Raw genomic sequence first — 18,167 nt, forward strand, 5'->3', positions numbered from 1 at the left:
CAATCGTTCTCTGTCGTGGGTGATGTTGGCTTTTGCCGACTGGTCGAGCACCGGTACACACTACCAAGTGCGCTATTTTTCAGATCTTGCCTTACCGGAGTTACACAGTAATAGCGTCACTGCTATTAGCTTCACGACTGACATTTGTACCAGTGATATCAGCCACATGAGCATGCTGAATCTGACAGCGCAGTGGGTCGTCGAGGATTTCGTACTGAGGAAAGTCGTATTGCATGCTGAAGAATGTGCTGGTTGTTGTACCGCTGCTTCCATTTCAATGGCATTTGAGAACATGTTTGAAACTTGGAAACATGAACACAATAACTGTGCCTTTAGAAGACGTGATACCCTCTGTCATGACATTGAAATGCCTGCTCAACAAAACTGCCGACACAGGCTGTGAACAAGTGGTTCGGTGGCATTCTCTCTTTACTGTGTCGCCACCATGCTTGATTCTATGTACAAGGACCGCTACTTCGATGCAGACAAGAAACGGTTTACGTGAAATGTTATCTACAAAGCTGGACAAGATGGAAACTGACACAGTGACAGTGTGCACCAAGGAAGAGAGGCCCCTGTACAGACCGAGCTAAAACTTCACTGCAAGACAAAGGAGCTGATGGTGAACTATACAGGAAAAGGAGGGTCGAAGCGCCTCCATTCACATCGTCGGGGCTGTAGTGAAGCGGGTTGAGAGTTTTCAAGTTCCTTTGGCGTCCACATCACCAACAAACGATCATGGTCCAAACACACCAAGACAGTCGGGAAGAGGGTACGACAATACCTTTCCCCCCTTAGGAGACTGAAAAGATTTGCCATGGGTCCCCAGATCATCATAAAGTTCTCCAGCTGCACCATCAAGAGCATCCTGACCGGTTGCATCACAGCCTGCTATGGCAACTCCTCTGCATCCGACCATAAGGTGCTGCAGAGGGTTGGGCGTACGACCCAGTTCATCGCTGTGGTCAAGCTTCCTGCCATCCAGGACCTATATAATAGGCGTGTCAGAGGAAGGCCCAAAAAATTGTTCAAGACTCCTAGCACCCAAGTCATAGACTGTTCTCTGTGCTACCTCACGGCAAGCAGTACCGGAGCACCAAGTCTAGGTCCAAAAGGTTTAACAGCTTCTACCTCCAAGCCATAAGACTGTTGAGCAATTCATCAATTGGCCACCTGGACTATTTACATTGACCCCCCCCTCCCCATTTCAGCTTGAAATGTTTTATTAATTTGCCAAAATAAATTTTTAAAAACACTGACATCATAGGGCATTATGTGTAGGCCATGCACTACCAACTGAGCCATACAGGACCATATACACTGTGTACAAAACATTAAGAACACTTGCCCTTTTCATAACAGACTGACCAGGTGAAAGCTAGAGTATGATCCCTTATTGATGTCACTTGTTAAATCCACTTCAATCAGTGTAGATGAAGGGGATGAGACCGGTTAAATAATTTTTTTTTTGCCTTGAGACATGGAATTGTGTATATGAGGGAAAGGTGACTTCATTAGGGAGAGGTCTTTGCTGGGCAGCCCTGGCCGGTCAGTCGAAGAGTGGCGACATGGTGGTGAGGCAGTGGCACTACGACCAGGCTGAGGAGTAAAAAAGGACAAAGGTCTTTAGTGGGACCTATCCAGGATACGCTGCAATGTCTCAATTTGCTTACTCTGGTAAATGCCATTTTGGAAAAAGTCAGTTAAAATCCACACAAATACAACAAGTGGGCGGGCAATTGGCTTAAACTCAATCAGTCCACACAGTGTGATAGTTAGATTGGATCGCACAGTTTGTAGGATCGCCGTAGTTATAGCACAAATAGAGCAATGAGACCGATATTTTCCAGATGTGTAAATGTAAAGCATCTAGTTGGCATTTCCATTCACGACTAGATATGGTGGTTAGAGGAAGCCCAGTGGCAGGCAGTGGGAGAAGATGGAGCGAGATGGATTTTGTCCGACATTCTGCAAATTTTCTCATCAATTAAACATTTTATCTTATTACAGTTGCCAAAATTAAAATCCATTACAAACAGAGTGGACTTAGTTTCGTAGACTTTATCCTATCTCAAGGTTTCTAAATATTGCGTTGTTTAGAAGGAGTGGAAGGGTGAATTTAGTTATTGCATACGTGCACTTCACAGTGTAGGCGTTCCCTTACAGAAATATGCAAATACCTGCTAGAACGCGCAAGTAGGCTCTCGCTAGCTCGTTCTTGGCTCTGCCCACCTCCTTGCTTGTTCTGCCCACTATGATTAATTTGCTCCCTTTGGAAACGACAGGCTATAGTCTAGCTTGGGTTAGTTAATAACATCTTTGTTATAGGCAGCAAGCCAGAACCCAAACACAGACTATAAACCAGCCAGCACTAGGACCTATAAAGTGGTGTGCCCAGGTATATCCAAGTAGGCCTCAACTTTCAGCAGACCTGTTTTGTATGTCTCCTTGCAATATTACACTGTTCTCTGATGTGTTCACAGCCAGATGAAACAAACCTAAATAATCCAGTTTTCAGCTACAAACTCTGATCACAGAAGTACATGCTTGCTGCCATCTTGAAAAGTAGGTGTATACTAGCTGACAGAGAGCTTAAAGAATGTTGAAAAGAATAATGGGCAAATGTTGTACAATCCAGATGTGGGACGCTCTTAGAGACCTACCCAGAAAGACTCACAGCTGTCATCACTGTTAAAGGTTATTCTAACATGTATTGACTCAGGGGGTTGAATAGTTATGTAATTAACATACTCTGAACGAAAATATAAATGCAGCATGTAAAAGTGTTGGTCCCATGCTGACATAAAAGATCCCAGAAATGTTCCATACTCACAAAAAGCTTATTTCTCATCAATTTTGTGTACAAATGAAGCCATCCACCTAACGTGTGGCATATCAAGAAGCTGATTAAACAGCATGATCGTTACGCAGGTGCACATTGTGCTGTAGACAATATAAGGCCACTAAAATGTGCAGTTTTGTCACACAACACAATGCCACAGATGTCTCAAGTTTTGAGAGATCGTTCAATTGGCATGCTGACTGCAGGAATGTCCACCGGAGCAGTTGCCAGAGAATTGAATGTTAATTTCTCTACCATTTCTATTATAAGCCACCTCCATCGTTTTAAAGAATTTGGCAGTACATCCAACCGTGGGTGAACGGTTTGGTTATGCCAACGTTGTGAACAGAGTGCCCCATGGTGGCGGTGGGTTTGATATGGGCAGGCATAAGCTATGGACAAAGAACACAATTGCATTTTATTGATAAGTAATGAATGCACAAAAATACTGTGACGAGATCCTGAAGTCCATTTTTTTTTTTTTTTTTTAACAGAAGGATATCTGTATTCCCAGTCATGTGAAATCCACAGATTTAGGGCCTAATGAATGCATTTCAATTGACAGATTTCCATATATGAACTGTAACTCAGTAAAATGTTTTAAAATTGTTGCGTCTTGTGTTTATTTTTGTTAAGTATATTTGTATTTTTCATCAATGTATGGCATCAGAGTATTTTGTGTAGATTGTTGACAAAAAATGACAAATCCATTTTATTCCCACTTTTTAAATCAATGGGTGTTAATACTTTCTGAAGGCACTATAATGTGAATATGGTATTATTAAAGACATTGATATAGGCTTACTGATTTCATTAAATTATTGACAATGGAGTAGTCAGCTGCTGCTTTTTGTGTTTCATTCTTCAATCATACTTGTAGGTCTATTCATGGGTGCATGACTTCGTGCACCCCCACTTTTATACAATCTTGTTGGGTGTCCTGCAAATTCCTGCGATTCTATATTGATCAACAGGGAATTCATGTTTACCTGACATAAGGCAACCTTTTTTCTTAGGTTTCTTCCACAATAAACTAAATTGAAAGAGTAGACTAGGTTAGTTTTTCTGGCTAGGTTACTAATCTACCGCCTTCCCTCAAAGTCCCACTCACAGTGATTGATTGACAGGTCTGAAACCCAACCAACTCGGACTCACAAACATCTTGCCCACTCCCCTGACAATCCCACCCACAGTTATTGACAGGCCAAACTGTTAAAGGGATAGTTCACCAAAATAAAATAATTACACCTAGGTTTCCTTACCCACAGCAGCAAAGCCAATAAAATACATAATTTGAAGAACAAACATCATTGTGGTATTTTATATATTGCTGTAAAACTGTAAATATGACTTGAATCTCAAGAGAAGACTGGATTAATGTTAAAAACGGTTATTTTACTTAGCGTATATGATCAGGACTATTTTCTGAGGCGTAGATGATATCCAAAACAATTAGCACTGAATTCATACATTTTAAGTAATTTTAATTGCGAAGTCATGTCTTTCTACTCAATACCACAACTCATTTGACCAATCCTTGAGGTAAAGTCATTATTTTGCTGTGTATTTTGGATGGAGTCAATGCATTAGAATGTAACAGAGGCCAAAAAAATAAAACCACATTCATGGGGGGCATGCCCCCTGGACCCCCCCAGCCCGGAACTCCCTTGCTGGCTACTTTTTCTATTTGGCTGGCTACTCTATGTACAATGCATTCGGAAAGTTTTCAGACACCTTGACTTTTTCAACATTTTGTTAAGTTACAGCTTTGTTCTAAAATGTATCGTCCCCCCCCCCCCACCAATCTACACACTACCCCATAATGACAAAGCAAAAAAAGGTTTTTAGACATTTTTGCTAATTTATTACAAATAAAAAACGGAAATATCACATTTACGTAAGTATTCTGACCCTTTACTCAGTACTTTGTTGAAGCACCTTTGACAGCGATTACATCCTTGAGTCTTCTTGGGTATGACGCTACAAGCTTGGCACACCTGTGTTTGGGGAGATTCTCCCTTTCTTCTCTGCAGATCTTGTCAAGCTCTGTCAGTTTGGATGGGGAGCATCGCTGCACAGCTATTTTCAGGTCTCTCCAGAGATGTTCGATCGTGTTCAAGTCTGGGCTCCGGCTGGGCCACTCAATGACATTCAGAGACTTGTCTCGAAGCCACTCCTGCATTGTCTTGGCTGTGTGGGAATTGTTGTTGACCAGTTGTAGGGTGAACCTTTATCCCAGTCTGAGGTCCCGAGTGCTCTGGAGTAGGTTTTCATCAAGGATCTCTCTGTACTTCGCTCCGTTCAGCTTTCCTTCAATCCTGACTTGTCTCCCAGTCCCTGCTGCCGAAAAATATCCCCTCAGCATGATGCTGCCACCACCATGTTTCACCGTAGGTATGTTGCCTGATTTCATCAAGACTTATGCTTGGCATGAAGGCCAAAGTGTTCAATCTGGGTTTCATCAGACTAGAGAATCTTGTTTTCGTGTTCTGAGAATCCTACGGTGCCTTTTGGCAAGCTCCAAATGGGCTGTCAGGTGCCTTTTACTGAGGAGTGGCTTCCGTCTGGCCACTCTACCATAAACGCCTGATTGGTGGAGTGCTGCAGAGCTGGTTGTCCTTCTGGAAGGTTCTCCCATCTCCACAGAGGAACTCTGGAGCCCTGTCAGAGTGGCCATTGGGTTCTTGGTCACCTCCCTGGCCAAGGCACTTCTCCCCTGATTTGCTTAGATGTGCAGGGTGGCCAGCTCTAAGAAGAGTCTTGGTGGTTCCAAACTAATTCCATTTAAGAATGATGGAGGCCACTGTGCTCTTTAGGAACCTTCAATGCTGCAGAATTGTTTTTGGTAGCCTTCCCCAGATCTGTGACTCGACACAATCCTTTCTCGGAGCTCTACGGACAATTCCTTCAACCTCATGGCTTGATTTTTGCTCTGACGTGCACTGTCAACTGTGGGACCTTTATATAGACAGGTGTGTGCCTTTCCAAATAATGTCCAGTCAATTGAACTTACCACAGGTGGACCCCAATCAGGTTGTAGAAACATCTCAAGAATGATCAATGGAAACAGGATGCACCTGAGCTCAATTTCGAGTCAGTCAGGCTACCTCTGGCGAGCACATGGAGGGCTGTGCGGCCCCCCCACACCATGACTGACCCACCGCCAAACCGGTCATGCTGGAGGATGTTGCAGGCAGCAGAACGTTCTCCACGGCGTCTCCAGACTGGCACGTCTGTCACGTGCTCAGTTTGAACCTGCTTTCATCTGTGAAGAGCACAGGACGCCAGTGGCAAATTTGCCAATCTTGGTGTTCTCTAGCAAATGCCAAACGTCCTGCACGGTGTTGGGCTCTAAGCACAACCCCCACCTGTGGACGTCGGGCCCTCATACCACCCTCATAGTCTGTTTCTGACCGTTTGAGCAGACACATGCACATTTGTGGCCTGCTGGAGGTCATTTTGCAGGGCTCTGGCAGTGCTCCTCCTTGCACAAAGGCGGAGGTAGCGGTCCTGCTGCTGGGTTGTTGCCCTCCTACGGCCTCCTCCACGTCTCCTGATGTAGTGGCCTGTCTCCTGGTAGCCCCTCCATGCTCTGGACACTATGCTGACAGACACAGCAAACCTTCTTGCCAATTGATGTCCCATCCTGGATGAGCTGCACTACCTGCCCACTGTCTCATGCTACCACTAGAGTGAAAGCACCGCCAGCATTCAAAAGTGACCAAAACATCAGCCAGGAAGCATAGGAACTGAGAAGTGGTCTTGTCACCACCTGCAGAACCACTCCTTTATTGGGGGTGTCTTGCTAATTGCCTATAATTTCCACCTGTTTTCTATTCCATTTGCATAACAGTATGTGAAATGTATTGTCAATCAGTGTTGCTTCCTAAGTGGAAAGTTTGATTTCACAGAAGTGTGATTTGACTTGGAGTTACATTGTGTTGTTTAAGTGTTCCCTTTATTTTTTTGAGCAGTGTATATTGTAAGCTCAGCATGTATTGCCAGATGAGTGTTGTCTCTTGTAGCTTATTTTTATTCTGTAAAACGTTTTGAACAGCACATTTGATTACAATAACCTAGCAAATTGGTTGTCACTCAACTAATAATACCTAATATTTTACAAGCCATTTTACACGCATTTGAAGGCTGATATTACTGCACAGATATGCAATATTGTGAATAGACCTCTCTTGGGTCAGCACACGAAGCTGCGCACAGTTAAGTTTGACTAGTTTGATATTGCCTGGGGTTGTTCTGCATGCAAAATGACTTTTTTTTATCAGTGACTGTCAACAGTTACATGCTTTAGTTCGACACTGAAGGAGAGGACACATTGTTGTCACAAGATTAGAGGTGTTTTTCGGACAAATGTGAACCTCCGATTCGTAACGTTTGACCAGATTTTCTGACCAATGCGTGCTACATTTGGATCGGTTTGGGGCACTGCAGACCGATGCACTCATGTCTTCAACATTTGAACCATGAACCGATGCATATCGGTGAATCGTTACATCCCTTATTTCTAAATGTTGTTTCCATGTCATCTCTGGTTCCAGATGCGCCCTCCACGGAGCAGCAGGAGCTGTTCACCCAGAAGCTCCAGCAGTGCTGCATGTTGTTTGACTTCATGGACTCGGTCACCGACCTGAAGAGCAAGGAGATTAAGCGGGCCACGCTCAACGAGCTGGTGGACTATGTCTCCACCAACAGGGGTGTCCTGGTAGAGACAGCCTATCCAGAGATCTCTAATATGGTGAGTGTGGTCTTTACACAAATTCCCTTTTCACACTATTTATCAGAGCTGTGCGAGGACTAGTTGTACTGTGCCGGCCTATTTACTCATCCTCCGTGGTTGCTGGAAAAGGGCAATGCGTAGAAAATATCCCAACCAGGACACAGTGGTTTTTTTGGTACGATTTTGTGAAAATGGTATAACAGAAAACACTACAGCAGCACCCAGTCCTGCTTGACTTCTGTGAAACAAATAAGCACACTGTCCCTGGCATATGAGTTTGATTACGCAAGATTGAGAGATTTGATAGGATGTGGAAGAACCTTTATCCTGCAAAGAATGCCACTTAAAAAGTAGAGAAAGTGGTAATTGAAAACATGACATTCAATTTTCAGGGCTTGAACGATTGCCATTGTTCTTAGAAAGAAAAAGGACTGATTCACCCAAGTTTTTCAACCTAAAGGTTAGGAAGTAGTTCTTGAATAGGAGCAGCTGTCATTCTTAGAGATGAAACGAAAGGGTCTGAAGATATAACTTTGTTGCGTGCTGTGCACTGTCGCTATGCTCTGAGCAACCTGGGAGAGAGGCAGCTCTCCCTAAAGCCGTCACACACCTTCAGCTCTAGTGAGACACAAAGATTACCCAGTCCTCTTAATCACCCCGCTCATCCCTTTGCCCTTGTCATAACCCTCACCGCTAGCCACGCAGCCAGACCATACAGTGAAGGACGACCCCCACCCCTTCAGTTCAGCACTCCTTGCGATCATTAGGATTTAGGAAACCTCTGGCTGTCTCTTTTTGTGCCACCTTAAACTACAGTCTATGGCATCCACTGTGAGGTGCCTAAGTAGTTTCATTGAGTTTATTAATTGATCTTGATATATCACCTGGGGCAGCAGGGTAGCCTAGTGGTTAGAGTGTTGGACTAGTAACTGGAAGGTTGCGAGTTCAAACCCCCGAGCTGACAAGGTACAAATCTGTCGTTCTGCCCCTGAACAGGCAGTTAACCCACTGTTCCCAGGCCGTCATTGAAAATAAGAATTTGTTCTTAACTGACTTGCCTGGTTAAATAAAGGTCAAATAAAATAATAAAATAAAATCACATTTGAGAGGTGTCAGAGTAATTGTTTTAGATCGATGACTGTCAACAGTTACATGCTTAGTTCGACACTGAAGAGAGGACACATCAGTTGTCACAAGATTAGAGGTGTTTTTCTCAGCCCAGGTGTCTTTTTATGGGGTTTTCTGTCTGAAATTGCTATCTTGAAAGATCAGGCCTACATTCCCTGACATTTAGTGTGTATCAATGCCACAGGCAGCCTATTCTAATGTCAGAGAGAACAGGTTCTGCACTTGTTATGTAATGGTAGAGGTAGTACTTAGTGATGGAAAATGACATTGTGATGATAGATTTATAGATGTGTGAATATTATCTCCCCATTCCTGAGTAGTGTGGGATAGCAAATGTAGACCAGTTATTAATTAAACAACAAATGTTGGATAAATGGATGCTTGTACTTAGTGTTAGAACTGTGGATCTTTTCTTGTGGCAAGGCACATCTCCACTGCCAGTTAGACTCATCAGCATATGAATTGGAGGGATTTGTTTTGCCGCTCACCAGCGAGCCAAGTATGGCTAGAAGTTTCCAATCCTCCCATTGTTTTCCTCACGTTGGTGTTTATCACCAATCCAAAAAGGCTGGTCTAAAAAACAACCAAGAACTAGACTACCTTTTCAGTTTGTTTGAACAGGCCTGGTAGATGGAGCACATGGAGTTTGATTATTTTGCTGACAGGCCGGAGCATGCCTATGACTGTTCCAGTGAGAGTTGGCCAAATGTAGTGTTCAGTTGGTTGTGTAAGTTTCTTTCCTGGTTAATATAATGTGTCTAAGGGGAAGCATCCTGTTAAACTGTGGCGCATGGTGGAGTAGCACTGTCTCTTCCTGTAGTAGGTAGGCATTCTGGAACACTCAGATGGCTCGCAGCCTCCTACAGCCTCACAGTGACTCACACAGCATTTAGAACACCAGCTCCACAGATACGGTGTGCCATAACATAGGGTACTGCTCATTACACACACAAAAATAGGTGGGTCAACTGATCAGCGGTTGCAAGGAAAAAAGTAACGCTCCCAATACTTTCAATGCATTTTTCCTGCAAAAGGTGGGTAAACTGTAGTGTTGTCTTTACTATCATTAAATGAAGACTTTTAGTTTTATAAAAGATTCTCTGTAATTAGTATTACGCGATCAAACTGATTAATCATGTAACTGTAATTAACTAGGAAGTCGGGGCACCAAGGAAAATATTCAGATTACAAGGTTATAATTTCCTAATATAACCGTTCAGATATTTTATCTGATCAATTAGTCTTCGAATTAATGATTTGATTTATTTTACCTCATGTTAGTCTCAACCAACAATTTACAACGTTTGGAATATCTGCACGAACCCAGTCTTCACTATGAGTCATCCATACTTCAATTCTCTTAACTCATTTATTTATTACTAAGTAATTCACAGAAATGCATAAACAAAACAAACAAACTAGACTTTGCCGCAGACTTTTAGTTTTAATAAGAAATTATAGGAGAAATTTCCTTAGTTGGCTAAACTGGCATGGCGGTTTGTTAGACAAAAGGGGAAGTGGGGGTCGACTAAGAAGTCACTACAATAATTATAACAATTGAAATGCTAATTCTTTACACATATGAACGCTCACTCATTCGGGAACAATTGCAATCAATATATATATTTACGCTCAGTGTGTCGTCTTGATCTTTGTTGAAAAGTTAGTTTCTGTTGGAGAGTTCTCTCTCTCTCTCTCTCTCTCTCTGTGTTAGAGTTGCGTTCAATGATACTGAATTCCTAGCTGCAGACTAGTAATTAATATCAAAGACTTGTTCTTATTCTGTCGGTATCGGTAGTCTAAGAGTTTAACCAGGTGATATGGTTAAAAGATTCAGCAATGGTCTGCAACCTTTGTCCTCCAGTGATTGAGAGAAACATGGTCTGGTTAGAATTTCTCAAAGTTGGGTTTTATTTGGAATTGCAGAAAAGGGTCTGTCCCAGGATGCCTGACCCTAACTGGGCGGTCCTCTGATTTAGTTAAACTCAAAAGGGAATTGGAGTTTCCTTCATTAAACAGTCCAAAATCACATTACACAATTTTACAAACCGTATCATCCTCACTCATTCATCTTATACAACAATTAGATGTAAACCTCATATCTGAGGCTATTATATAAACAGCGTTATGGTAATGTGGCCACACCGTCTCCCATGAGCTTCCCCAAGTTGTAACAAACGGACCAGTTCGTAGCTGGATTCTTCACCGATCTTTTATACCTTCTCCGGGACGTAAATGTTGTTCGGACCTCAAGTTCTGTGAGGTGGAAGAAATTCCTTTGTTCTCTATCTCTATACTGTGTGGCCATGAGGCAGGGTCTTCCCTAGGAATTTACGACCTCACTGACCACAGCAGCCTGGTTGAAGGAGCAGAGAGCGGGGGATGGTGCTCGCTGTACCCAAAAAGGGCAACGTCATGACAGTAGCAACAAAGTCCAGCGTCCCACCTGGTCAACATCCAGTTAGATTGCAGAGCGCCAAATTCAAACTGTTTTACTTGCGTTTACCCTCCACTACACCACTGATCAACACATCCTTAGCTGTCGGACTGACGCTTTCTTGTGAGAGATTGACTGTGAGAGGTTGACTTGTCTGTCTTGAGCATTCTCGAGTGCTGATATGGCTATGGCTGTGACGATTTTTGTATAACCGTGTAGTCGCCAATTATGGATGAAGACCGTCATGAAAATACAATCGTCATAACAGTTTTAATAAAATGTGTGTGTACAGTTGAAGTAGGAAGTTTACATACAAAGTACTTAGGCTGGAGTCATTACCTCGTTTTTCAACCACTCCACAAATTCCTTATTAAAACCTCTCTAGGGTAGGTGGGACGCTAGCGTCCCACCTGGTCAACATCCAGTTAGATTGCAGAGCGCCAAATTCAAATACAGAAATATTCATTGTAAAAATTTGGAAAAGATACACCTATTTTACATTGGTTTAAAGATTAACTTCTTGTGAATCCAACCACGGTGTCAGATTTGAAAAATGCTTGAAATCATACCTTACGATTATTTGAGAACATAGCCCAGCAGACAAATCATTACAAACAGTAACCAGCCAAGTAGAAAAGTTACACAAGTCAGAAATAGAGAAAATTAATCACTTACCTTTGATGATCTTCATATGGTGGCACTCAGAAGACATTAATTTATTCAATAAATGTTCCTTTTGTTCGATAAAGTCGTCTCACTTTATATCCGAAAACCTCTGTTTTTGTTCGCGTTTTCTTCAGTAATCCACAGGCTCAAACGCAGTCACAACAGGCAGACAAAAAAAATCCAAATTGTATCTGTAAAGTTCATAGAACCATGTCAAACGATGTTTATATTCAATCCTCAAGTTGTTTTTAGCCTAAATAATCAATAATATTTCAACCGGACAATAACGTCGTCAACATAAAAGGTAAACAAGAAAGTCACTCTCTCTGGTCCCGCGCATGAAAAAGCTCTGTGACACGGCAGGGTCCACTCATTCAGACTGGTCTTACTCACTCATTTTTCAGAATACAAGCCTGAAACAATTTCTAAAGACTGTTGACATCTAGTGGAAGGCATAGGAACCGCAATTTGAGTCCTAAATCAATGGATACTGTAATGGCATTGAAAAAAAAAAAAACTACAACAACAAAAAAATCCTACTTACTGAATTGATTTTTCTCAGGTTTTCCCCTGCCAAATCAGTTCTGTGATACTCACAGATGTTATTTTAACAGTTTTGGAAACTCTAGTGTTTTCTATCCAAATCTACTAATTATGCATATCCTATCTTCTGGACCTGAGTAGAAAGCTGTTTAATTTGGGCATGCTTTCCATCCAAAATTCCAAATGCTGCCCCCTACCCTAGAGAAGTTAACAAACTACAGTTTTGGCAAGTCGGTTAGGACATCTACTTTGTGCATGACACAAGTCATTTTTCCCACAATTGTTTACAGACAGACTATTTCACTTATAATTCACTATCACAATTCCAGTAGGTCAGACGTTTACATACACTAAGTTGACTGTGCCTTTAAGCAGCTTGGAAAATTCCAGAAAATGAAGCTTCTGATATGCTAATTGACATAATTTGTGTCAATTGGAGGTGTACCTGTGGATGTATTTCAAGGCCTACTTTCAAACTCAGTGCCTCTTTGCTTGACATCATGGGAAATTCGAAAGAAATCAGCCAAGACCTCAGAAAAAAATAGTAGACCTCCACAAGTCTGGTTCATCCTTGGGAGCAATTTCCAAATGCCTGAAGGTACCACGTTCATCTGTACAAACAATAGCACGCAAGTATAAACACCATGGGACCACGCATCCGTCATACCACTCAGGAAGGAGACACGTTCTGTCTCCTAGAGATGAATGTACTTTGGTGCGAAAAGTGCAAATCAATCCCAGAACAACAGCAAAGGACCTTGTGAAGATGCTGGAGGAAACAGGTACAAAAGTATCTATATCCACAGTAAAACGAGTCCTATATCGACATAACCTGAAAGGCCGCTCAGCAAGGAAGAAGCCACTGCTCCAAAACCGCCATAAAAAAGCCAGACTATTGTTTGCAACTGCATATGGGGACAAAGATCGTGCTTTTTGTCCTCTGGTCTGATGAAACAAAAATAGAACTGTTCGGCCATAATGACCATCGTTATGTTTGGAGGGAAAAAGGGGGAGGCTTGCAAGCTGAAGTACACCATCCCAACCGTGAAGCACGGGGGTGGAAGCATCATGTTGTGGGGGTGCTTTGCTGCAGGGGGGTGGTGCACTTCACAAAATAGATGGCATCATGAGGAAAGAAAATAATGTGTATATATTGAAGCAACATCTCAAGACATCAGTCAGGAAGTTAAAGCTTGGTCGCAAATGGTTCTTCCAAATGGACAATGAGCCCAAGCATACTTCCAAAGTTGTGGAAAAATGGCTTAAGGACAACAAAGTCAAGGTATTGGAGTGGCCATCACAAAACCATGACCTCAATCCTATAGACAATTTGTGGGCAGAACTGAAAAAGCGTGTGCGAGCAAGGAGGCCTACAAACCTGACTCATTTACACCAGCTCTGTCAGGAGGAATGGGCCAAAATTCACCCAACTTATTGTGGGATACTCGTGGAAGGCTACCTGCAATGTTTGACCCAAGTGAAACAATTTAAAGGCAATGCTACCAAATACTAATTGAGTGTATGTAAACTTCTGACCCACTGCGAATGTGATGAAAGAAATAAAAGCTTCAACAGTTTAAGTCGAAAATTTACATACACCTTAGCCAAATACATATTTGTATATATATTATATACACATAATATAAATATATATATATATGTATATGTGTCACGTGTGTGTATATATATATATATATATAGTCACGTGCTCAGTGTGAACCTGCTCAGTGTTAACCTGAATGTGGTGTGTGTGTGTGCATTTTATTGATATATATATATTTCAACTGTTCCCGAAAGCGGCAAATTAAAAAGTAAGCCTGGTTTGCATCTATCAGCCGATTTATAAGGAGAGATGAGGTGGATAAGCTAGCCAGTTTTAGAATTTTGTGTTGTGGAGCGAACAGCTGACTGAAGATGGGACGGCCAGCCATTCAGAAAGTTGAGACATGCGTTTGAGTCCTGTCAGGAGCAGAAGAGAGGAGAATTATTATTTAGTTAAGTAACTTATAAAAAATGTTATAACTCTACCTGCAGAGTATAGAGTAGGCTAACGATTAGACATGTTGGGAGGAGCAGGGCCTCATTTTGTGGGCAGTGCTGGATTCAGAGCCTCTGAATAGGGTTAGTCAGAAGAGTTGCTCTCATCAGCAGCACCCCATCTATCAGCACTATTATCTGGAGGCCGAGGGCTGCTCTGATTGAGAGAAGTAAGGACAGATGGGTAATGGGTGTCCTTGGGAGTCTCCACACTCTGTGGCCCATGGTAATGAAGTGGTGGGTGTTTAAGTGTAGTCCATTATGCGACAGCGACCACTTTGATGGTTGAGGCAATGAAGAGTACAAACCGGTAGCTCATAAATGTTACCATGGCTCTCGCTGAAATAAGCCTTGGCCTCTGGGGGCTTAAAGATGAAGGGTTTAGCCTCTGTAGTATGAAAAATGAGCTTTACAGCTGCACAGCTATCTGTTTTAAAGGTGAAGAATTTTGATTGAGTTTATATTATGTCAGCATATTAATGAGAGTGGGAGGACAGCGGGCTTACGTTGAGATGCTTTCAGAGCTCTGATTGACATTAGTAACCGGAAACCTAACATGGTATAACAGGTCTGTTATATTACATGTATTATTGGATGATCTTTCTCAGTCTCAGTCCCCCCCCCCCAATACAGATGAATCATAGCCTGGTCCCCCACAGGTACCACCAAACCACTGAGAGTGTCTGGTCTTGCTGTGACCTTCATGACCCCACACAGCTTTAAGCTTTCTGGTGCCATTAGTGCATTTCACTTACAGTTATCGACCCCAACCCTGGATTGCCACCTTTCTCTCTCTCTTTCCCTCTAACACACACTCCTGTTCCCTCCCCTCCATCTATTTTCTTAATTCTCCCTATCTCCAACGGTGCTGTGTTGACAGTTGGTGAATTTAATGGACATGTTTGGTATGTGTGCTGTGAAATACAGTGTGTGTGTGCCTCTGTGTGCGTGTGTGCCTCTGTGTGTGCCTGTGTGTGTGTGTGTGTGCCTGTGTGTGTGTGTGTGTGTCTGTGCCTCTGTGTGTGTGTCTGTGCCTCTGTGTGTGTGTCTGTGCCTCTGTGTGTGTGTCTGTGCCTCTGTGTGGGTGTCTGTGCCTCTGTGCCTGTGTGCCTGTGTGTGCTCACCTCTCTGTGTTTGTGTGAACCTCTCTGTGTTTGTGTGCACGCCTCTGTACGTACGTTTGTGTGTGCTCGCCTCTCTGTGTGTGCTCGCCTCTCTGTGTGTGCTCGCCTCTCTGTGTGTGCTCGCCTCTCTGTGTGTGAATGTGTGCGCCTCTCTGTGTGTGTGTGTGCGTGCCTCTATGCGTTTGTGCCCCTCTGTGTGTGCGTGCCCCTCTGTGTGTGCGTGCCTCTGTGTGTGCGTGCCTCTGTGTGTGCGTGCCTCTGTGTGTGCGTGCCTCTGTGTGTGCGTGCCTCTGTGTGTGCCTGCCTCTGTGTGTGTGCCTCTGTGTGTGCCTCTGTGTGTGCCTGCCTCTGTGTGTGCCTGCCTCTGTGTGTGCCTGCCTCTGTGTGTGCGTGCCTCTGTGTGTGCCTGCCTCTGTGTGTGCGTGCCTCTGTGTGTGCGTGCCTCTGTGTGTGCCTGCCTCTGTGTGTGCGTGCCTCTGTGTGTGCGTGCCTCTGTGTGTGCCTGCCTCTGTGTGTGCCTGCCTCTGTGTGTGCCTGCCTCTGTGTGTGCGTGCCTCTGTGTGTGCCTGCCTCTGTGTGTGCGTGCCTCTGTGTGTGCGTGCCTCTGTGTGTGCGTGCCTCTGTGTGTGCGTGCCTCTGTGTGTGCGTGCCTCTGTGTGTGTGCCTGTGTGCCTCTGTGTGCCTGTGTGTGTGTGTGCCTGTGCCTCTGTGTGCCTGTGCCTCTGTGTGTGTGTGTGTGTGTGTGTGTGTGTGTGTGTGTGTGTGTGTGTGTGTGTGTGTGTGTGTGTGTGTGTGTGTGTGTGTGTGTGTGTGTGCCTGTGTGTGTGTGTGTGTGCCTCTGTGTGTGTGTGTGTGTGTGTGTGTGCCTCTGTGTGTGTGTGTGTGTGTGTGTGCCTCTGTGTGTGTGTGTGTGTGCCTGTGTGTGTGTGCCTCTGTGTGTGTGTGTGTGTGTGCGCGCCTCTGTGTGTGTGCCTCTCTGTGTGTGAGTGTGTGCGCCTCTCTGTGTTTGTGTGCTCGCCTCTGTGCGTTTGTGTGTGTGTGCGTGCCTCTGCGTTTGTGCGCACGCCTCTGCGTTTGTGCGCACGCCTCTGCGTTTGTGCGCACGCCTCTGCGGGTGTGCGCACGCCTCTGTGGGTGTGCGCCTGCCTCTGTGGGTGTGCGCCTGCCTCTGTGGGTGTGTGCCTGCCTCTGTGGGTGTGTGTGTCTGCCTCTGTGGGTGTGTGTGTGTGTCTGCCTCTGTGGGTGTGTGTGTGTGCGTGCCTCTGTGGGTGTGTGTGTGTGCGTGCCTCTGTGGGTGTGTGTGTGCCTCTGTGTGTGTGTGTGCCTGTGTGTGTGTGTGCGCGCCTCTCTGTGTGTGCTCACCTCTCTGCGTCTGTGTGCACCTCTCTGTGTGCACGCCTTAGTGTGAACGCCTCTGTGCGTTTGTGTGTGTGTGCGTGCCTCTGTGCGTGCCTCTGTGTGTGTGTGTGTGCCTCTGTGTGTGTGTGCCTCTGTGCCTCTGTGTGCCTCTGTGTGCCTGTGTGTGTGTGTGCCTCTGTGTGTGTGTGCCTCTGTGTGTGTGTGTGTGTGTGTGTGTGTGTGCCCCTGTGTGTGTGTCTGTGCCCCTGTGTGTGTCTGTGCCCCTGTGTGTCTGTGCATCTGTGTGTGTGTGTGTGTATGTGTGTGTGAGAATGTGCCTCTGTGTGTGTGTGCGCGCCTCTCTGTGTGTGGTCACCTCTCTATGTTTGTGTGCACGCCTCTGTGCGTTTGTGTGTGTGTGCGCGCCTCTCTGTGTGTGTGTGCGCGCCTCTCTGTGTGTGTGTGTGCGCGTCTCTCTGTGTGTGTGTGTGCGCGTCTCTCTGTGTGTGTGCGCGTCTCTCTGTGTGTGTGCGCGTCTCTCTGTGTGTGCGCGTCTCTCTGTGTGTGCGCGTCTCTCTGTGTGTGTGCGCGTCTCTCTGTGTGTGCGCGCGTCTCTGTGTGTGTGTGTGCGCGCGTCTCTCTGTGTGTGTGTGCGCGTCTCTCTGTGTGTGAATGTGTGCGCCTCTGTGTTTGTGTGCTCGCCTCTGTGTGCTCGTGCCTCTGTGGGGGTGGGTGCGTGCCTCTGTGGGGGTGGGTGCGTGCCTCTGTGGGGGTGGGTGCGTGCCTCTGTGGGGGTGGGTGCGTGCCTCTGTGGGGGTGGGTGCGTGCCTCTGTGGGGGTGGGTGCGTGCCTCTGTGGGGGTGGGTGCGTGCCTCTGTGGGGGTGGGTGCGTGCCTCTGTGTGTCTGTGTGTGCCTGTGGGGGTGTGTGCCTCTGTGTGTGTGTGTGCTCACCTCTCTGTGTGTGTGTGCTCACCTCTCTGCGTGTTTGTGTGCACCTCTGTGTTTGTGTGCACGCCTCTGTACGTTTGTGTGTGTGTGCGTGCCTCTGTGTGTGCCTCTGTGTGTGCGTGCCTCTCTGTGTTTGTGTGTGCACCTCTGTGTGTGCGCCTCTGTGTGTGTGAATGTGTGCGCCTCTCTGTGTGTGTGTGCGTGCCTCTATGCGTTTGTGCTCCTCTGTGTGTGCTCCTCTGTGTGTGCTCCTCTGTGTGTGTGCCTCTGTGGGTGTGTGCACGCCTCTGTGGGTGTGCGCACGCCTCTGTGGGTGTGTGCCTGCCTCTGTGTGTGTGTGCCTCTGTGTGTGTGTGTGCTCCTCTGTG

The 18,167-nt window shown here is 45.1% G+C and overlaps 1 protein-coding gene across 1 annotated transcript in view; it reads left to right on the top strand.

Annotated features, from left to right (window-relative positions):
- Window positions 1-18,167, top strand: part of LOC112217429 (serine/threonine-protein phosphatase 2A 56 kDa regulatory subunit alpha isoform) — a 125,681-nt gene that overhangs the window by 48,542 nt on the left and 58,972 nt on the right. Inside the window, exon 2 of the mRNA XM_042300620.1 lies at window positions 7,399-7,595. Coding sequence (XP_042156554.1) covers window positions 7,399-7,595 — 197 coding nt within the window. The remainder of the gene's footprint in view (window positions 1-7,398; window positions 7,596-18,167) is intronic.

This window comes from Oncorhynchus tshawytscha, linkage group LG18 (assembly GCF_018296145.1).
Source record: "Oncorhynchus tshawytscha isolate Ot180627B linkage group LG18, Otsh_v2.0, whole genome shotgun sequence".
Taxonomy (NCBI): Eukaryota; Metazoa; Chordata; class Actinopteri; order Salmoniformes; family Salmonidae; genus Oncorhynchus; species Oncorhynchus tshawytscha.